The sequence below is a fragment of the Oncorhynchus kisutch genome, linkage group LG3, assembly GCF_002021735.2.
Source record: "Oncorhynchus kisutch isolate 150728-3 linkage group LG3, Okis_V2, whole genome shotgun sequence".
Classification (NCBI taxonomy): domain Eukaryota; kingdom Metazoa; phylum Chordata; class Actinopteri; order Salmoniformes; family Salmonidae; genus Oncorhynchus; species Oncorhynchus kisutch.
Window position 1 is genome coordinate 44,616,912 of NC_034176.2, and position 14,224 is coordinate 44,631,135.

The window sequence follows — 14,224 nt, forward strand, 5'->3', positions numbered from 1 at the left end:
ACACATGACAGAGACAGTTGACATACAAGGGAAATGGCAAGACAATGACTTAAAAATGTACATTTCAAAATTCGTAAAATAATTACTTTCACTATAAAAACAATTTTGTTCTGAAAAGAAAACACAAAACACACATTTGTTCATAAAAATGAATTTTCCATAGATAATTAAGTGGTTCAAAACACGAAAAAAACATGACATTGAGAAAAAGACATTCCAAAATAAATAAGCTAACAAACAAACTGAACAGGTCATTCGAGTAATCAAATAAAACATATTTTCCATGTGATTAAACAATAAACCAAAAATGTGATTTCAGAGGATGTTGAGAAGTCTAGATTCAGGGGGTCTTGGTCAACTGCACCTATTCTTACACACACACACACACACACACGCACACGCACACGCACGCGCACGCGCACACACACACACACACACACACACACACACACACACACACACACACACACACACACACACACACACACACACACACACACACACACACACACACTCCATGAGGATACATACTGAAGTCTAGACAGTTTTACTCATTGATTGGTATTTGGATTCAGTGCACTCTAAGGGAGTTGTGGTTTTGTGAGTGGTAGGTATTGTAGTAGTAAAAGTTGTTGTTGTTTAGCGTCTATCTCATTTGACATACTCAGCTGACTTCCAGAAGTGCCCTGGGTGGGAAAGGCGACGGTTCCGTTTTGGCAACTTTTCCAGCAGATCCACCAGCTTGGAGAAGCTGGGCCTTTCATCCTGCTCGAATGCCCAGCAAAAGAGCAGGATGTCCTGGAGAGAGAAAGAGACAGAACAGACTCCCCTTTAGAGACCCAGGTATATAAAGGAAACACTGGAGCGAAAGAGCCACAAGTGTAACTGGACAAAATTATGAATGCCACCTGATTCAGATAACTGTATTCTTCACTGTGAGAGAACTTCTTGTGTGGAGTGGTTCAGAAAACACAAATAACTAAACAACAGCCAACAGAAAACTCAAAAACATCCCAGACTGCCTAGACAGGTGCACCTGATAATTTAGTCTTATTCCAAGAACATTCCAGGAATGAAGATGCTCATTCTGAACACCTGGGAAATAATAAGCAACACAAACATTGCCAGAGACACATGCACACACACACACACACACACACACACACACACACACACACACACACACACACACACACACACACACACACACACACACACACACACACACACACACACACACACACACACACACACACACACACACACACACACTATACATACACATAGATTTAGTACTATAGCTACGTATGTAGTAGTGGTGAAGTAGGGGTCTGAGGGCACAGCGTGTTGTTAAATCTGTGAATGTATAGATTTTTTAAATTTTATTGTATAAACTGCCTTAATTTTGCTGGACACCAGGAAGAGTAGCTGCTGCTTTGGCAGCAGCTAATGGGGATCCATAATAAATACAAATAAACAAGTATGCAGATCACACATAAACACAACCAGGTGTGGAGCTTCGCTCTGTGAAGAAAAACAGTCAACAGTGCAGTATTACGAAGAACACCACTCAGCGATAACCCTTTGCCCATAGACATACAATATGTACACATACAACTAGTGAGCGACTTCTACCTGAAGTGTGGTACAACCAGTTTACCGTGTATGAGGAACACTCACCGATATCTCTTTGCCCATGCCGATCTGTGTGAGGTTGGGCTTCATCCCACTGCCCACCTGCCAGATGATAACCTCTGCTGGCTGGTTCTTGTAAGGCCACTCACGTGCATGCAACTCATACCAGATAGTGCTGCAGGGACAGTACGGGGGGGGGGGGTGTCAGTTGGAGTGGATGTATGAAATATCCCATGGTTTACAAAATGGAAATGATGGCATTGTGCATTTAACTTTGTAACAGATAAATCCACATGGTAGCATACCATGTGGGGTTGCCGCGTCTCTTTAAAAAAAAATATATCCAGCACCCGCTCAGAGAACATCCATTTAAAAGCTCCAGAAGCCCCCACAATGAGTCTGACAGACAGACCACAAGTTTGCCTTTTCTTAAAGAAACAGCCCTTTAATGCTGAGGAACTAACTTTATATCAAACCTGTTAGATGTAAATGATCTGATAAACAGTCCATTAACACATAGTCATACGTCATCAACACCGTCACAGCATCCTCTCTTAGCATTATGAGCAGCCATTTTTTCCACTGCCATGTCAACGACCGGGTTTGAGTAGCATAAAAATAGCATTCGGCCAAGACAGAAAAACACATGGAGGATTGTTGAATATGCAAAACAGCTTCAGGGGTCACCTCTAGGTAACACTAAGGCACCAACAGACCAGCTGGACAGTGGATGCATCCCAAATGGCACCCTATTCCCTTTATTCGCATAGGGCTCTGGTCTATATAGGGAATAGGGTGCCATTTGGGAATCATCCAGCGTGTGTGAATGCTGCATCCGTCCCCTCAGACTGATTCAGTGACAGTCCCTCCATATGGGAGGGCATCTGAAAATGCAATTGTGTTAGGAGTCAACAGAGCAGGGTCCATCCACGCAATTGCATCTGTGACGATCACAGAAGATTAAAAAAAAAACATAAATGGAAAGGCTGACCTGAAGCATGGAGTGTTATAACTAGGATAACAGAGTTGTTCCTGGTCAGACAGGTGGCCTGGAAAGACTCCTGGGCTTGGTTATTATAACCATTCCATACATGATTTGGGAGGGAAGATGGATTTTTATTTCACTTTAACTTTATTTAACTTTAACTTTATTTAACTAGGCAAGTCAGTTAAGAACCTGAAGCATAGTTATAACATGGAGTGTTATAACTAGGATAACAGAGTTGTTCCTGGTCAGACAGGTGGCCTGGAAAGACTCCTGGGCTTGGTTATTATAACCATTCCATACATGATTTGGGAGGGAAGATGGATTTTTATTTCACTTTAACTTTATTTAACTTTAACTTTATTTAACTAGGAAAGTCAGTTAAGAACAAATTCTTATTTGTTCTACCAAAAGGCAAAAGGCCTCCTGTGGGGACGGGGGCTGGGATTTAAAATATATACAGTATATATTAAATATAGGACAAAACACACATCACAACAAGAGAGACAACACAACACTACATAAAGAGAGACCTAAGACATCAACATAGCAAGGCAGCAACACATGACAACACAGCATGGTAGCAACACAAAACATGGTACAAATATTATTGGGCACAGACAACAGCGCAAAGGGCAAGAAGGCAGAGACAACAATACATCACGCAAAGCAGCCACAACTGTCAGTAAGAGTGTCCATGATTGAGTCTTTGAATGAAGAGATTGAGATAAAACTGTCCAGTTTGAGTGTTTGTTGCAGCTCGTTCCAGTCGCTAACTGCAGCGAACTGAAGAGAGGAGCGACCCAGGAATGTGTGTGATTTGGGGACCTTTAACTGAATGTGACTGCCATTGTATGTGGAGGATGAGGGTGGCAGTAGATATCTCAGATAGGGGGAGGAAAGACTCCTGGGAGGGTTTTATAAAGAAGCATCAAACAGTGTGTCTTGCGACGGGTATACAGAGATGACCCGTTTACAGAGGAGAATAGAACGCAGTGATGTGTCTTATAAGGAGCATTGGTGGCAAATCTGATGGCCGACTGAGAACATCTAGCCTCTTGAGAGCACCCTTACCTGCCGATCTATAAATTATGTCTCCGTAATCTAGCACGGGTAGGATGGTCATCTGAATCAGGGTTAGTTTGGCAGCTGGGGTGAAAGAGGAGAAATTACGCTAGAGGAAACCAAGTCTAGATTTAACTTTAGCCTGCAGCTTTGATATGTGCTGAGAGAAGGACAGTGTACTGTCTTGCCATACTCCCATTCTCCAGTACTTGTATGAGGTCAAGCTCTAAACCCTCAGAGGTAGTAATCCCACCTGTGGGGAGAGGGGCATTCTTCTTACCAAACCACATGATCTTTGTTTTGGAGGTGTTCAGAACAAGGTTAAGGATAGAGAAAGCTTGTTGGACACTAAGAAAGCTTTGTTGTAGAGAATTTAATTTAACACAAAATCCAAGGAGGGGCCAGGAGATGGATTAGGACCTACAAAAACTCAACACAAAACATTATAATATGTGTCTTGCTGGTGTCAAATCAAATTTCCCCTTGTGGGATAACGTTGATTCAAATGAATTCAATTCAATAAAATCAGGCTTGAAAATCCAATGGAAACAAGACAGAGACTGGAAAAACCATCAGAGTAAAGAGGCCCCTAAAACACTCCTCAGAACAAAGAGAAGAGCTATGGGCCCTGGTCAAGAGTAGTACACTAAATAGGGAATAGTGTGCCATTTGAGATGTAGCTGTACTCACCCGAAAGCAAAGACATCTGACTGTTTGGAGAAAGGCAGCTTGTCCTCCTCTGTTTCAGGGGAGAGCTGAGAGACTATTTCAGGGGCCAGGTGACAAAGCCATCCACTGGGGATTCTCAGTTTGTCCTCTCTACGGCTACAGAAAAGAGACAGGACACAGTCTGAATTCTGTGATGTGGTGTGTGGTGATTTTTCATATTTATCTCAACGTTTAGGACGGCCATTTTCCTTTTCTAATTGTTCAGGATTTCCACATTTCATCCCTCCACAGAAGTTGTAGTCAAATGTTTAAACATTTTTGTGCCATGTCATTTTGATCTAAATACAGAGTAACTGCTTATAGTTCATTCAAACACTGGAAAAACTTTGAATGGAATTAAAGCAGCATTTTGTCTCAAGGTTGAATCTGTCCTTTCCTTCCTCACCCGTTAGTCCTGACTGAAAAATCCTGGATGCAATCAAACCCCATTAGAAATTCTAATTCCTGATGACTCAGTCAGCCTCTCCACTCTGTCTTCACTATGTTCCAAACTGCCTATCTCCCTCTCTCGATCTCTCTCCCTCCCTCTTGCTGTCTCTCTCCCTCTATTCACAACTACTTCAAAATGCATCCTGAGTGCTTACTCAGATAGACAGGCACACTGCCAGCTCTCTAACACAGCACAGTAGAGAACTGGTGTGGGTATGTTCATCCAATGGTACTGTATCTGTCTAGTCTAGCCCATGAGTATTCATAGTAACAGTATTGTCATGATGACAGTTAACAATCCGTTGAGTCATAAAGCCGATGGTTTAATTTAACTCCCAATTGAATCTGATTATATTCTAACTCTAATGTCTATTCTATTCTATTATAACTCTATCTATTCTATTATGTTCTCTATTCTATAATGGAGATATACACTGAGTGTATAAAACATTATGAACACCTGCTCTTCCATGACATAGGCTGACCAGCTGAGACCATGTGAAGCTATGATCCTTTATTGATGTCACTTGTTAAATCAACTTCAATCAGTGTAGATGAATGGGAGGAGACAGGTTAAAGAAGGATTGTTAAGCCTTGAGACAATTGAGACGTGGATTGTGTACAGTGCAATCAGAAAGTATTCAGACCCTTTGACTTTTTCCACATTTTGTTACGTTACATCCTTATTCTAAAATGTATTAAATAATTTCTTGCCCCTCATCAATCTACACACAATACCTCATAATGATAAAGCAAAAACAGGGTTTTAGAAATTACATAAGTATTCCGACCCTTTACTCAGTACTTTGTTGAAGCACCTTTGGCAGCGACTACAGCCTCAAGTCTTCTTTGGTATGACGCTACAAGCTTGGCACACCTGTATTTGGGGAGTTTCTTCCATTCTTCTCTGCAGATCCTCTCAAGCTCTGTCAGGTTGCATGGGTAGCGTTGCTGCACAGCTATTTTCAGCTCTCTACAGAGATGTTCGATCAGGTTCAAGTCTGGGTTCTGGCCGGGCCACTCAAGCATATTTAGAGACTTATCCCGAAGCCACTCCTGCGTTGTTTTGGCTGTGTGCTTAGGGCCCAGTCTGAGGTCCTGAGCACTCTGGGGCAGGTTTTCATCAAGGATCTCTCTGTACTTTGCTCGGTTCATCTTTCCCTTGACCCTGACTAGTCTCCCAGTCCCTGCCACTGAAAAACATCCTCACAGCATGACTCTGCCATGGCACGTGTGGAAGAACACAAAGCGTTATCCAATTGACAAAAAATATTGACGTAAAAGCGTGATTTGCGACACAACAAAATAAAAGATACAGCATAATATGAAACGATAGATATTTTTCTATTGTCACACGATATCTATCGTCATATCGCCAGGTATGGTGCCAGGTTTCCTCCAGAAGTGTCGCTTGGCACTCAGGCCACAGAGTTAAATCTTGGTTTCATCAGACCAGAGAATCTTGTTTCTCATGGTCTGAGAATCCTTTAGGAGCCTTTTGGCACACTCCAGGTGGGCTTCCGTCTGGCCACTCTACCATAAAGGCCTGATTGGTGGAGTGCTGCAGGACGGTTCTCCCATCTCCACAGAGGAACTCCGGAGCTCTATCAGAGTGAACATCGGGTTCTTGGTCACCTCCCTAACCAAGGCCCTTCTCCCTCGATTGCTAAGTTTTGCTGGGCGGCCAGATCTAGGAAGAGTCTTGGTTCTTCCAAACTTCTTCCATTTAAGAATGATGGAGGCCACTGTTCTTGGGGACCTTCAATGCTGCAGAAATGTTTTGGTACCGTTCCCCAGATCGGTGCCTCGACACAATCCCGTCTATGAGCTCTACGGACAATTGTTTTTGCTCTGACATGCACTGTCAAGTGTGGGACCTTATATAGACAGGTGTGTGCCTTTCCAAATAATGTCCAAGGAATTAGGTGGACTCAAATCAAGTTGTAGAAACATCTCAAGGATGATCAATGGAAACATGATGCACCTAAGCTCAATTTTGAGTCTCATAGCAAAGGGTCTGAATACTTATGTAAATGAGGTATTTCAGTTTTTTTTTTTTTTTTAAATAAACTATTTTCACTTGATCATTATGGGGTATTTATTGTGTGTAGATTGATGAGTAAAAAATGTAATTTAATCAATTTTATAGAATACCGGTGTAACATAACAAAATGTAGAAAAAGTCAAGGGGTCTGAATGCACTGTATGTATGCCATTAAGACGATGAATGGGCAAGGCAAGAGATTTAAGTGCCTTTGAACAGGGTATGGTAGTAGGTGCCAGGCGCACCGTTTTGTGTCAAGAAATGCAACGCTGCTGGTTTTACATGCTCAACAGTTTCCCATGTGTATCAAGAATGGTCCACCATCCAAAGGACATCCAGCCAACTTTACACAACTGTGGGAAGCATTGGAGTCAACATGGGCCAGTATCCCTGTGCAACGCTTTCAACACCTTGTAGGGTCCATGCCCTGACAAATCGAGACTGTTCTGAGGGCGAAAAGGAGTGCAACTCAATATTAGGAAGGTGTTCCTAATGTTTTGTACACTCAGTGTATGCAGGATAATATTCAGGGGCATGATTGTTTGTACATCTTCTCAATGCTCTCCCCTCCTCTGCTATGGCAAACAGCCATGTTATTCAGATGATGAAGTTCATTGAATTGAATTGAACATAACGTTCCTGCTCAGAGTGGGGCGGTCAATAAATGCTTGTCTTGTCATTCTGTCAGACCTACTAATTAGCTAGCCATTTTGCCGTCCAATTATAACATTTAGGCAGAAATAAATAAATAACAACACAAACGAGTCGCGGAACTGACTGAGGCTCGAGTGATGCTACCCACGTCACACCAAGATATCTGTTCTCAGAAATGTATTTAACTTTGAAAGGAGAGGGTTCTGGGTATTTATGACAATACAAAAGGTCCAATGAGTGTGCAGTAAGAAGCGGGTGTACCATCTAAAAACAGCAACAAAAACATGTTTTTTTGCTTTCTTATCAACTAAGAGATGCCAAGAACGTCAAACGATAACCGGAAAAACTGTAGGCCCTATTGTGGCCATTGTGAGCATTAACAGGCAGTGTTTTCATAGAGGCTATTGAAAACATTCTACAGTCGTGGCCAAAAGTTTTGACAAAGATACAAATATTAATTTCCACAAAGTTTGCTGCTTCAGTGTCTTTAGATATTTTTGTCAGATGTTACTATGGAATACTGAAGTATAATTACAAGCATTTCATAAGTGTCAAAGAGTTTTATTGACAATTACATGAAGATGATGCAAAGAGTCAATATTTGCAGCGTTGACCCTTCTTTTTCAAGACCTCTACAATCCGCCCTGGCATGCTGTCAATTAACTTCTGGGTCACATCCTGACTGATGGCAGCCCATTCTTGCATTATCAATGCTTGGAGTTTGTCAGAATTTGTGGGGTTTTGTTTGTCCACCTGCCTCTTGAGGATTGACCACAAGTTCTCAATGGGATTTAGGTCTGGGGAGTTTCCTGGCCATGGACCCAAAATATCGATGTTTTGTTCCCCGAGCCACTTAGTTATCACTTTTGCCTTATGGCAAGGTGCACCATCATGCTGGAAAAGGCATTGTTCGTCACCCAACTGTTCCTGGATGGTTGGGAGAAGTTGCTCTCGGAGGATGTGTTGGTACCATTATTTATTCATGGGTGTATTCTTAGGCAAAATTGTGAGTGAGCCCACTCCCTTGGCTGAGAAGCAACCCCATCTCAGGATGCTTTACTGTTGGCATGACACAGGCCTGATGGTAGCGCGTGTCTTCTCCAGACAAGATTTTTTCCGGATGCTCCAAACAATCGGAAAGGGGATTCATCAGAGAAAATGACTTTACCCCAGTCCTCAGCAGTCCAATCCCTGTATCTTTTGCAGAATATCAGTCTGTCCCTGATGTTTTTCCTGGAGAGAAGTGGCTTCTTTGCTGCCCTTCTTGACACCAGGCCATCCTTCAAAAGTCTTTGCCTCACTGTGCATGCAGATGCACTCACACCTTCCTGCTGCCGTTCCTGAGCAAGCTCTGTACTGGTGGTGTCCCAATCCTGCAGCTGAATCAACTTTACGAGATGGTCCTGGCGCTTGCTGGACTTTCTTGGGCGCCCTGAAGCCTTCTTCACAACAATTGAACCGCTCTCCTTGAAGTTTTTGATGATCCGATAAATGGTTGATTTAGGTGCTATCTTACTGGTAGCAATATGCTTGGCTGTGAAGCCCTTTTTGTGCAAAGCAATGATGACGGCACATGTTTTCTTGCAGGTAACCATGGTTCACAGAGGAAGAACAATGATTCCAAGCACCACCCTCCTTTTGAAGCTTCCAGTCTGTTATTCGAACTCAATCAGCATGAAAGGGTGATCTCCAGCCTTGTCCTTGTCAACACTCACACCTGTGTTAACGAGAGAATCACTGACATGATGTCAGCTGTTTCTTTTGTGGCATGGCTGAAATGCAGTGGAAATGTTTTGGGGGGATTCAGTTCATTTGCATGGCAAACAGGGACGTTGCAATTTATTGCAATTAATCTGATCACTCTTCATAACATTCTGGAGTATATGCAAATATACAAACTGAGGCAGCAGACTTTATGAAAATTAATATTTGTGTCATTCTCAAACCTTTTGGCCACGACTGTACACTGCAAGTCAACTAGCACAAGAGGAAATACTCTTTTTGTTCTGCATTGCGGTACCAACAGTTCCTGAAAACCATCCTAACACAATGGGCAGAGTGATTCAAGTCTTTACAAATCTTAGAATCATTAAATGTTATTTTAGAATCTTTAGAATTCTTAGTCTGCCTTTGTCCATACACACAATGCTCTATGGCTCTCTGCTTGTGTCTAGTCGTGGGAGATGTTCACTATACGAAGTATTGATTTCACAGCAAACCTAAAATGGGAGCTAGCTACACTGGGAACGAACAATAGACAGGATAAGATCTAGGTGCATGTTGCATCATTTCAATGCATTGCATAACTGTCTGTCTACAGCAACTCCTCAGCATCTAGTTTGAAAGAGGCTTATGGTTTTAATGAGCTGATAAGAATGCCATTATGAAACCATCCATCTTCATTTTACATAAACAACTATTGTTCATCACCTATACTCTTCCATCCATGGTGATGCAATGCACTCCTCCGCAACCCCAGGGTTAAACTGTGTTGTGCGAACTTGTTGAAAACACACTATGCAAGTCAGTTATATAATCAACATCTTTTTTGATTATAATAATTAGTAGCACAAAGCATGTGTTATCCTCTCACATTCATTAGCTGGAAAGCATCTCACACCTACTGCTAGATATTTTTAATTAATGTCGCAATTAAATAAATACAAAAATCCATTATGACAAATCAGATCCAGTCGATTATAGCAGTTATCTAAACATACATGTTAATCAAAATCTATAGACACATAAACTTACTGCATAGAGAACAAAACACCCACACACACACACACACAAAAGCATGCACACACACACACACACAACACGTTGATAACCTGTTGAGTTGCTCCATTTCTAGATCAAAGATTTATTACATTTCCTTGCTGCTTATATAGTTTTATGTCTAAGTTGGATTAGTATTCCTTGCTGTGTGAAAGTTGTGGCTGTTAGCATTCCAGGGAGAAGCCATGTCAGTGAGCAGTCATTTCAGCACAGCGGTAGCAGCCAAGATAGACTTGAATCACTCTCAGGGAGAATAAAAAAAAAAAAGAGATTAGCACCAATCCATATAATTTTCCACTAAAGAGTATAATCATCACTGCAATATAATAACTGTCACAACAGTAGGGGTTACTAACGATGCGCCTCCCTGTGTGGTTTAGCGCTGATGTTTTATTTTTGTTTTCTATGTATCCTTTTTTTTAACCAGGAAGTCCCTTCAGACAAAGAATCACTTTTCTGAGGGAGACCTTAGTTGAACCCAAAAAATTAATAAATTGAGTAAAACAGTAGCTACGCACCTGCCAGCTTGCAGAACCCCAGATATGGTGAAAAGTCCGAAGTCGGTGATGACCACTTTGCCATTGTCGTAGAAGACATTCTTGGACTTCATATCCTTGTGTAGGATCCCCTTGGCATGGAGATAGCCCATCCCCTTAAAACAATACAAACACAAACAAATAAACAAACAAACACAAACAAACAATATAACTCATAGGAGTCTAGGTTGAGTCACTGTAAAGCATTTTGTGACCAATGTCACAATAAACCTGACTGAAGTTGCTTGATTGATCTCATTCCAACCCCAGTCTCTATGACATGTATTGACCATGCTGTGCTACAGATAACGTTGAAACACTATTCATGATGTTACCTATAAACCATATAAACTGAATATACCAATCATTAGGAACACCTTCCTAACATTTAGTTGCACCCCTCCCCCCATTTTGCCCTCAGAACAGCCTCAATTAGTCGCGGCATGGACTCTACAAGGTGTCGAAAGCGTTCCACAGGGATGCCCATGTTGGCTCCAATGCTTCCCACCGTTGTGTCAAGTTAGCAGGATGTCACACATACACAATCCATGTCTCAGCTATGGTTATTGTAAGTAATCTAATTTATGTTCCTTTAACTCTGCCTTCTAATGAGTTTATACAAACTGTCATCTCCTACCATTCTGATAGATTGGAGATGTTAATAATTGGTTGTTATTCAATTGGTTATCTCTAGGCAGATGTCCCAGACACTTTTAAATGTTAGAGCAATCCATAGCAAAATCTTTCGTGTGAATGACCTCATTACTAAGCGCAAAGTTGATTGCATGTTTCTCACGGAAACATGGCTGTCTTCAGACTGTAGTGTCGCTTTTTTCAAAGCCTCCCCCCGGACGACAGCTTTTCATACTCTATCAGAAAAGGGAAAAAGGGTGGGGGGACAGCCTATTATTACTAATGCTCTCAGCTGTAAGGACATTTCATTTGGCGACTTTGGGTCTTTTGAGCATCGTGCTATACTGTTTAAATGTCATCCACCAGTACCTTGTATAGGCCACCAAAGCACTGCCCTACTTTCTTTACTGATTTCTCTGAACTATTGTCTATTGTCCTTGAGAACTATGATAAAATCATTGTGTTGGGTGATTTTAATATTCATGTTGACAAGGAGACTGACTCCAAGGCCATTGAATTTCGGAATATTTTGAGCTCTTTGGACTTCATCCAACATGTTACTGGGCCCACCCATAACCACGGCCATGCTCTGGACCTGATTATTACCAAAGGGCCTTTCTATTGACATATCCTCTATTGTTGATGTTACTGTATCTGATCACCACTGTGTATTTGTAATACCTTGTTGCCCATAGCACAGGGTAATACTGAACACATTATTAAGAAATGCTATCTTACCTCTGAAGTTGCTACAGATTTTTGTTGAGTGTATGAGCAATACTCCATCACCTATTCTGCCGTCCTTTTGTGATGATTTAGTTGATAACTTTAATAGCAAATTAAAGACAACCATTGATGCCATAGCTCCAATAAAGATGAAAAAGGCCACATCCAAACGGAGAGCCCATTGGATGAGTGAGGAAACTAATATATTAAAGAGAAACTGCAGAAAGGCAGAGCGGAAGAGGAAAAAGTAAAAGTTGCAGGTCCATTACGATATTCTGAGAGAGCAACTTGGCATATACAGTGGGACAAAAAAGTATTTAGTCAGCCATCAATTGCGCAAGTTCTCCCACTTAAAAAGATGAGAGAGGCCTGTATTTTTCATCATAGGTACACTTCAACTATGACAGACAAAATGAGAAAAAAAAATCACATTGTAGGATTTTAAATGTATTTATTTGCAAATTATGGTGGAAAATAAGTATTTGGTCAATAACAAAAGTTTATCTCAATACTTTGTTATATACCCTTTGTTGGTAATGACAGAGGTCAAACGTTTTCTGTAAGTCTTCACAGGGTTTTCACACACTGTTGCTGGTATTTTGGCCCATTCCTCCATGCAGATCTCCTCTAGAGCAGTGATGTTTTGGGGCTGTTGCTGGGCAACACGGACTTTCAACTCCCTCCAAAGATTTTCTATGGGGTTGAGATCTGGAGACTGGCTAGGCCACTCCAGGACCTTGAAATGCTTCTTACGAAGCCACTCCTTCGTTGCCCGGTCGGTGTGTTTGGGATCATTGTCATGCTGAAAGACCCAGCCACGTTTCATCTTCAATGCCCTTGCTGATGGAAGGAGGTTTTCACTCAAAATCTCACGATACATGGCCCCATTCATTCTTTCCTTTACACGGATCAGTCGTCCTGGTCACTTTTCAGAAAAACAGCCCCAAAGCATGATGTTTCCACCCCCATGCTTCACAGTAGGTATGGTGTTCTTTGGATGCAACTCAGCATTCTTTGCCCTCCAAACACGACGAGTTGAGTTTTTACCAAAAAGTTCTATTTTGGTTTCATCTGACCCTATGACATTCTCCCAATCTTCTTCTGGATCATCCAAATGCTCTCTAGCAAACTTCAGACGGGCCTGGACATGTACTGGCTTAAGCAGGGGGACACGTCTGGCACTGCAGGATTTGAGTCCCTGGCGGTGTAGTGTGTTACTGATGGTAGGCTTTGTTACTTTGGTCCCAGCTCTCTGCAGGTCATTCACTAGGTCACTAGGGGTGAGATCTTGCATGGAGCCCCAGATCGAGGGAGATTATCAGTGGTCTTGTATGTCTTCCATTTCCTAATAATTGCTCCCACAGTTGATTTCTTCAAACCAAGCTGCTTACCTATTGAGATTCAGTCTTCCCAGCCTGGTGCAGGTCTACAATTTTGTTTCTGGTCTTTGTTTTTGGTCTTGGCTATAGTGGAGTTTGGAGTGTGACTGTTTGAGGTTGTGGACAGGTGTTTTTTATACTGATAACAAGTTCAAACAGGTGCCATTAATACAGGTAACGAGTGGAGGACAGAGGAGCCTCTTAAAGAAGAAGTTACAGGTCTGTGAGAGCCAGAAATCTTGCTTGTTTGTAGGTGACCAAATACTTATTTTCCACCATAATTTGCAAATAAATTCATAAAAAATCCTACAATGTGATTTTCTGGATTTTTTTCTCTCATTTTGTCTGCCATTGTTGAAGTGTACCTTTGATGAAAATTACAGGCCTCTCTCATCTTTTTACGTGGGAGAATTTGCACAATTGGTGGCTGACTAAATACTTTTTTGCCCCACTGTATAACAATGCAATTATAAATGCCAGACGGGCAAATATTTCTAACTTGATCACTAATAATTAAAATTATTTGAGAGTGCTCTTCTTGACCATTGATGGCCTGATAAATCTTACCCCTGCAAACCTATGTGAACCTTCTTCCCCATCTAAATGTGATGAGTTTGTATCATATTTCAGA

At 41.6% G+C, this 14,224-nt stretch overlaps 1 protein-coding gene across 1 annotated transcript in view; it reads right to left on the reverse strand.

Moving 5' to 3' along the window:
• Positions 1-573: 573 nt before the first annotated feature.
• Positions 574-14,224, reverse strand: part of LOC109874064 (kinase suppressor of Ras 2) — an 81,137-nt gene continuing 67,486 nt past the window's right edge. The window contains exons 14-17 of the mRNA XM_031815671.1: positions 10,838-10,971; positions 4,376-4,510; positions 1,681-1,810; positions 574-798 (exon numbers count right to left, since the gene is read on the reverse strand). Of these exons, the coding sequence (XP_031671531.1) occupies positions 652-798; positions 1,681-1,810; positions 4,376-4,510; positions 10,838-10,971 (546 nt within the window). The 3' untranslated portion in view covers positions 574-651. The remainder of the gene's footprint in view (positions 799-1,680; positions 1,811-4,375; positions 4,511-10,837; positions 10,972-14,224) is intronic.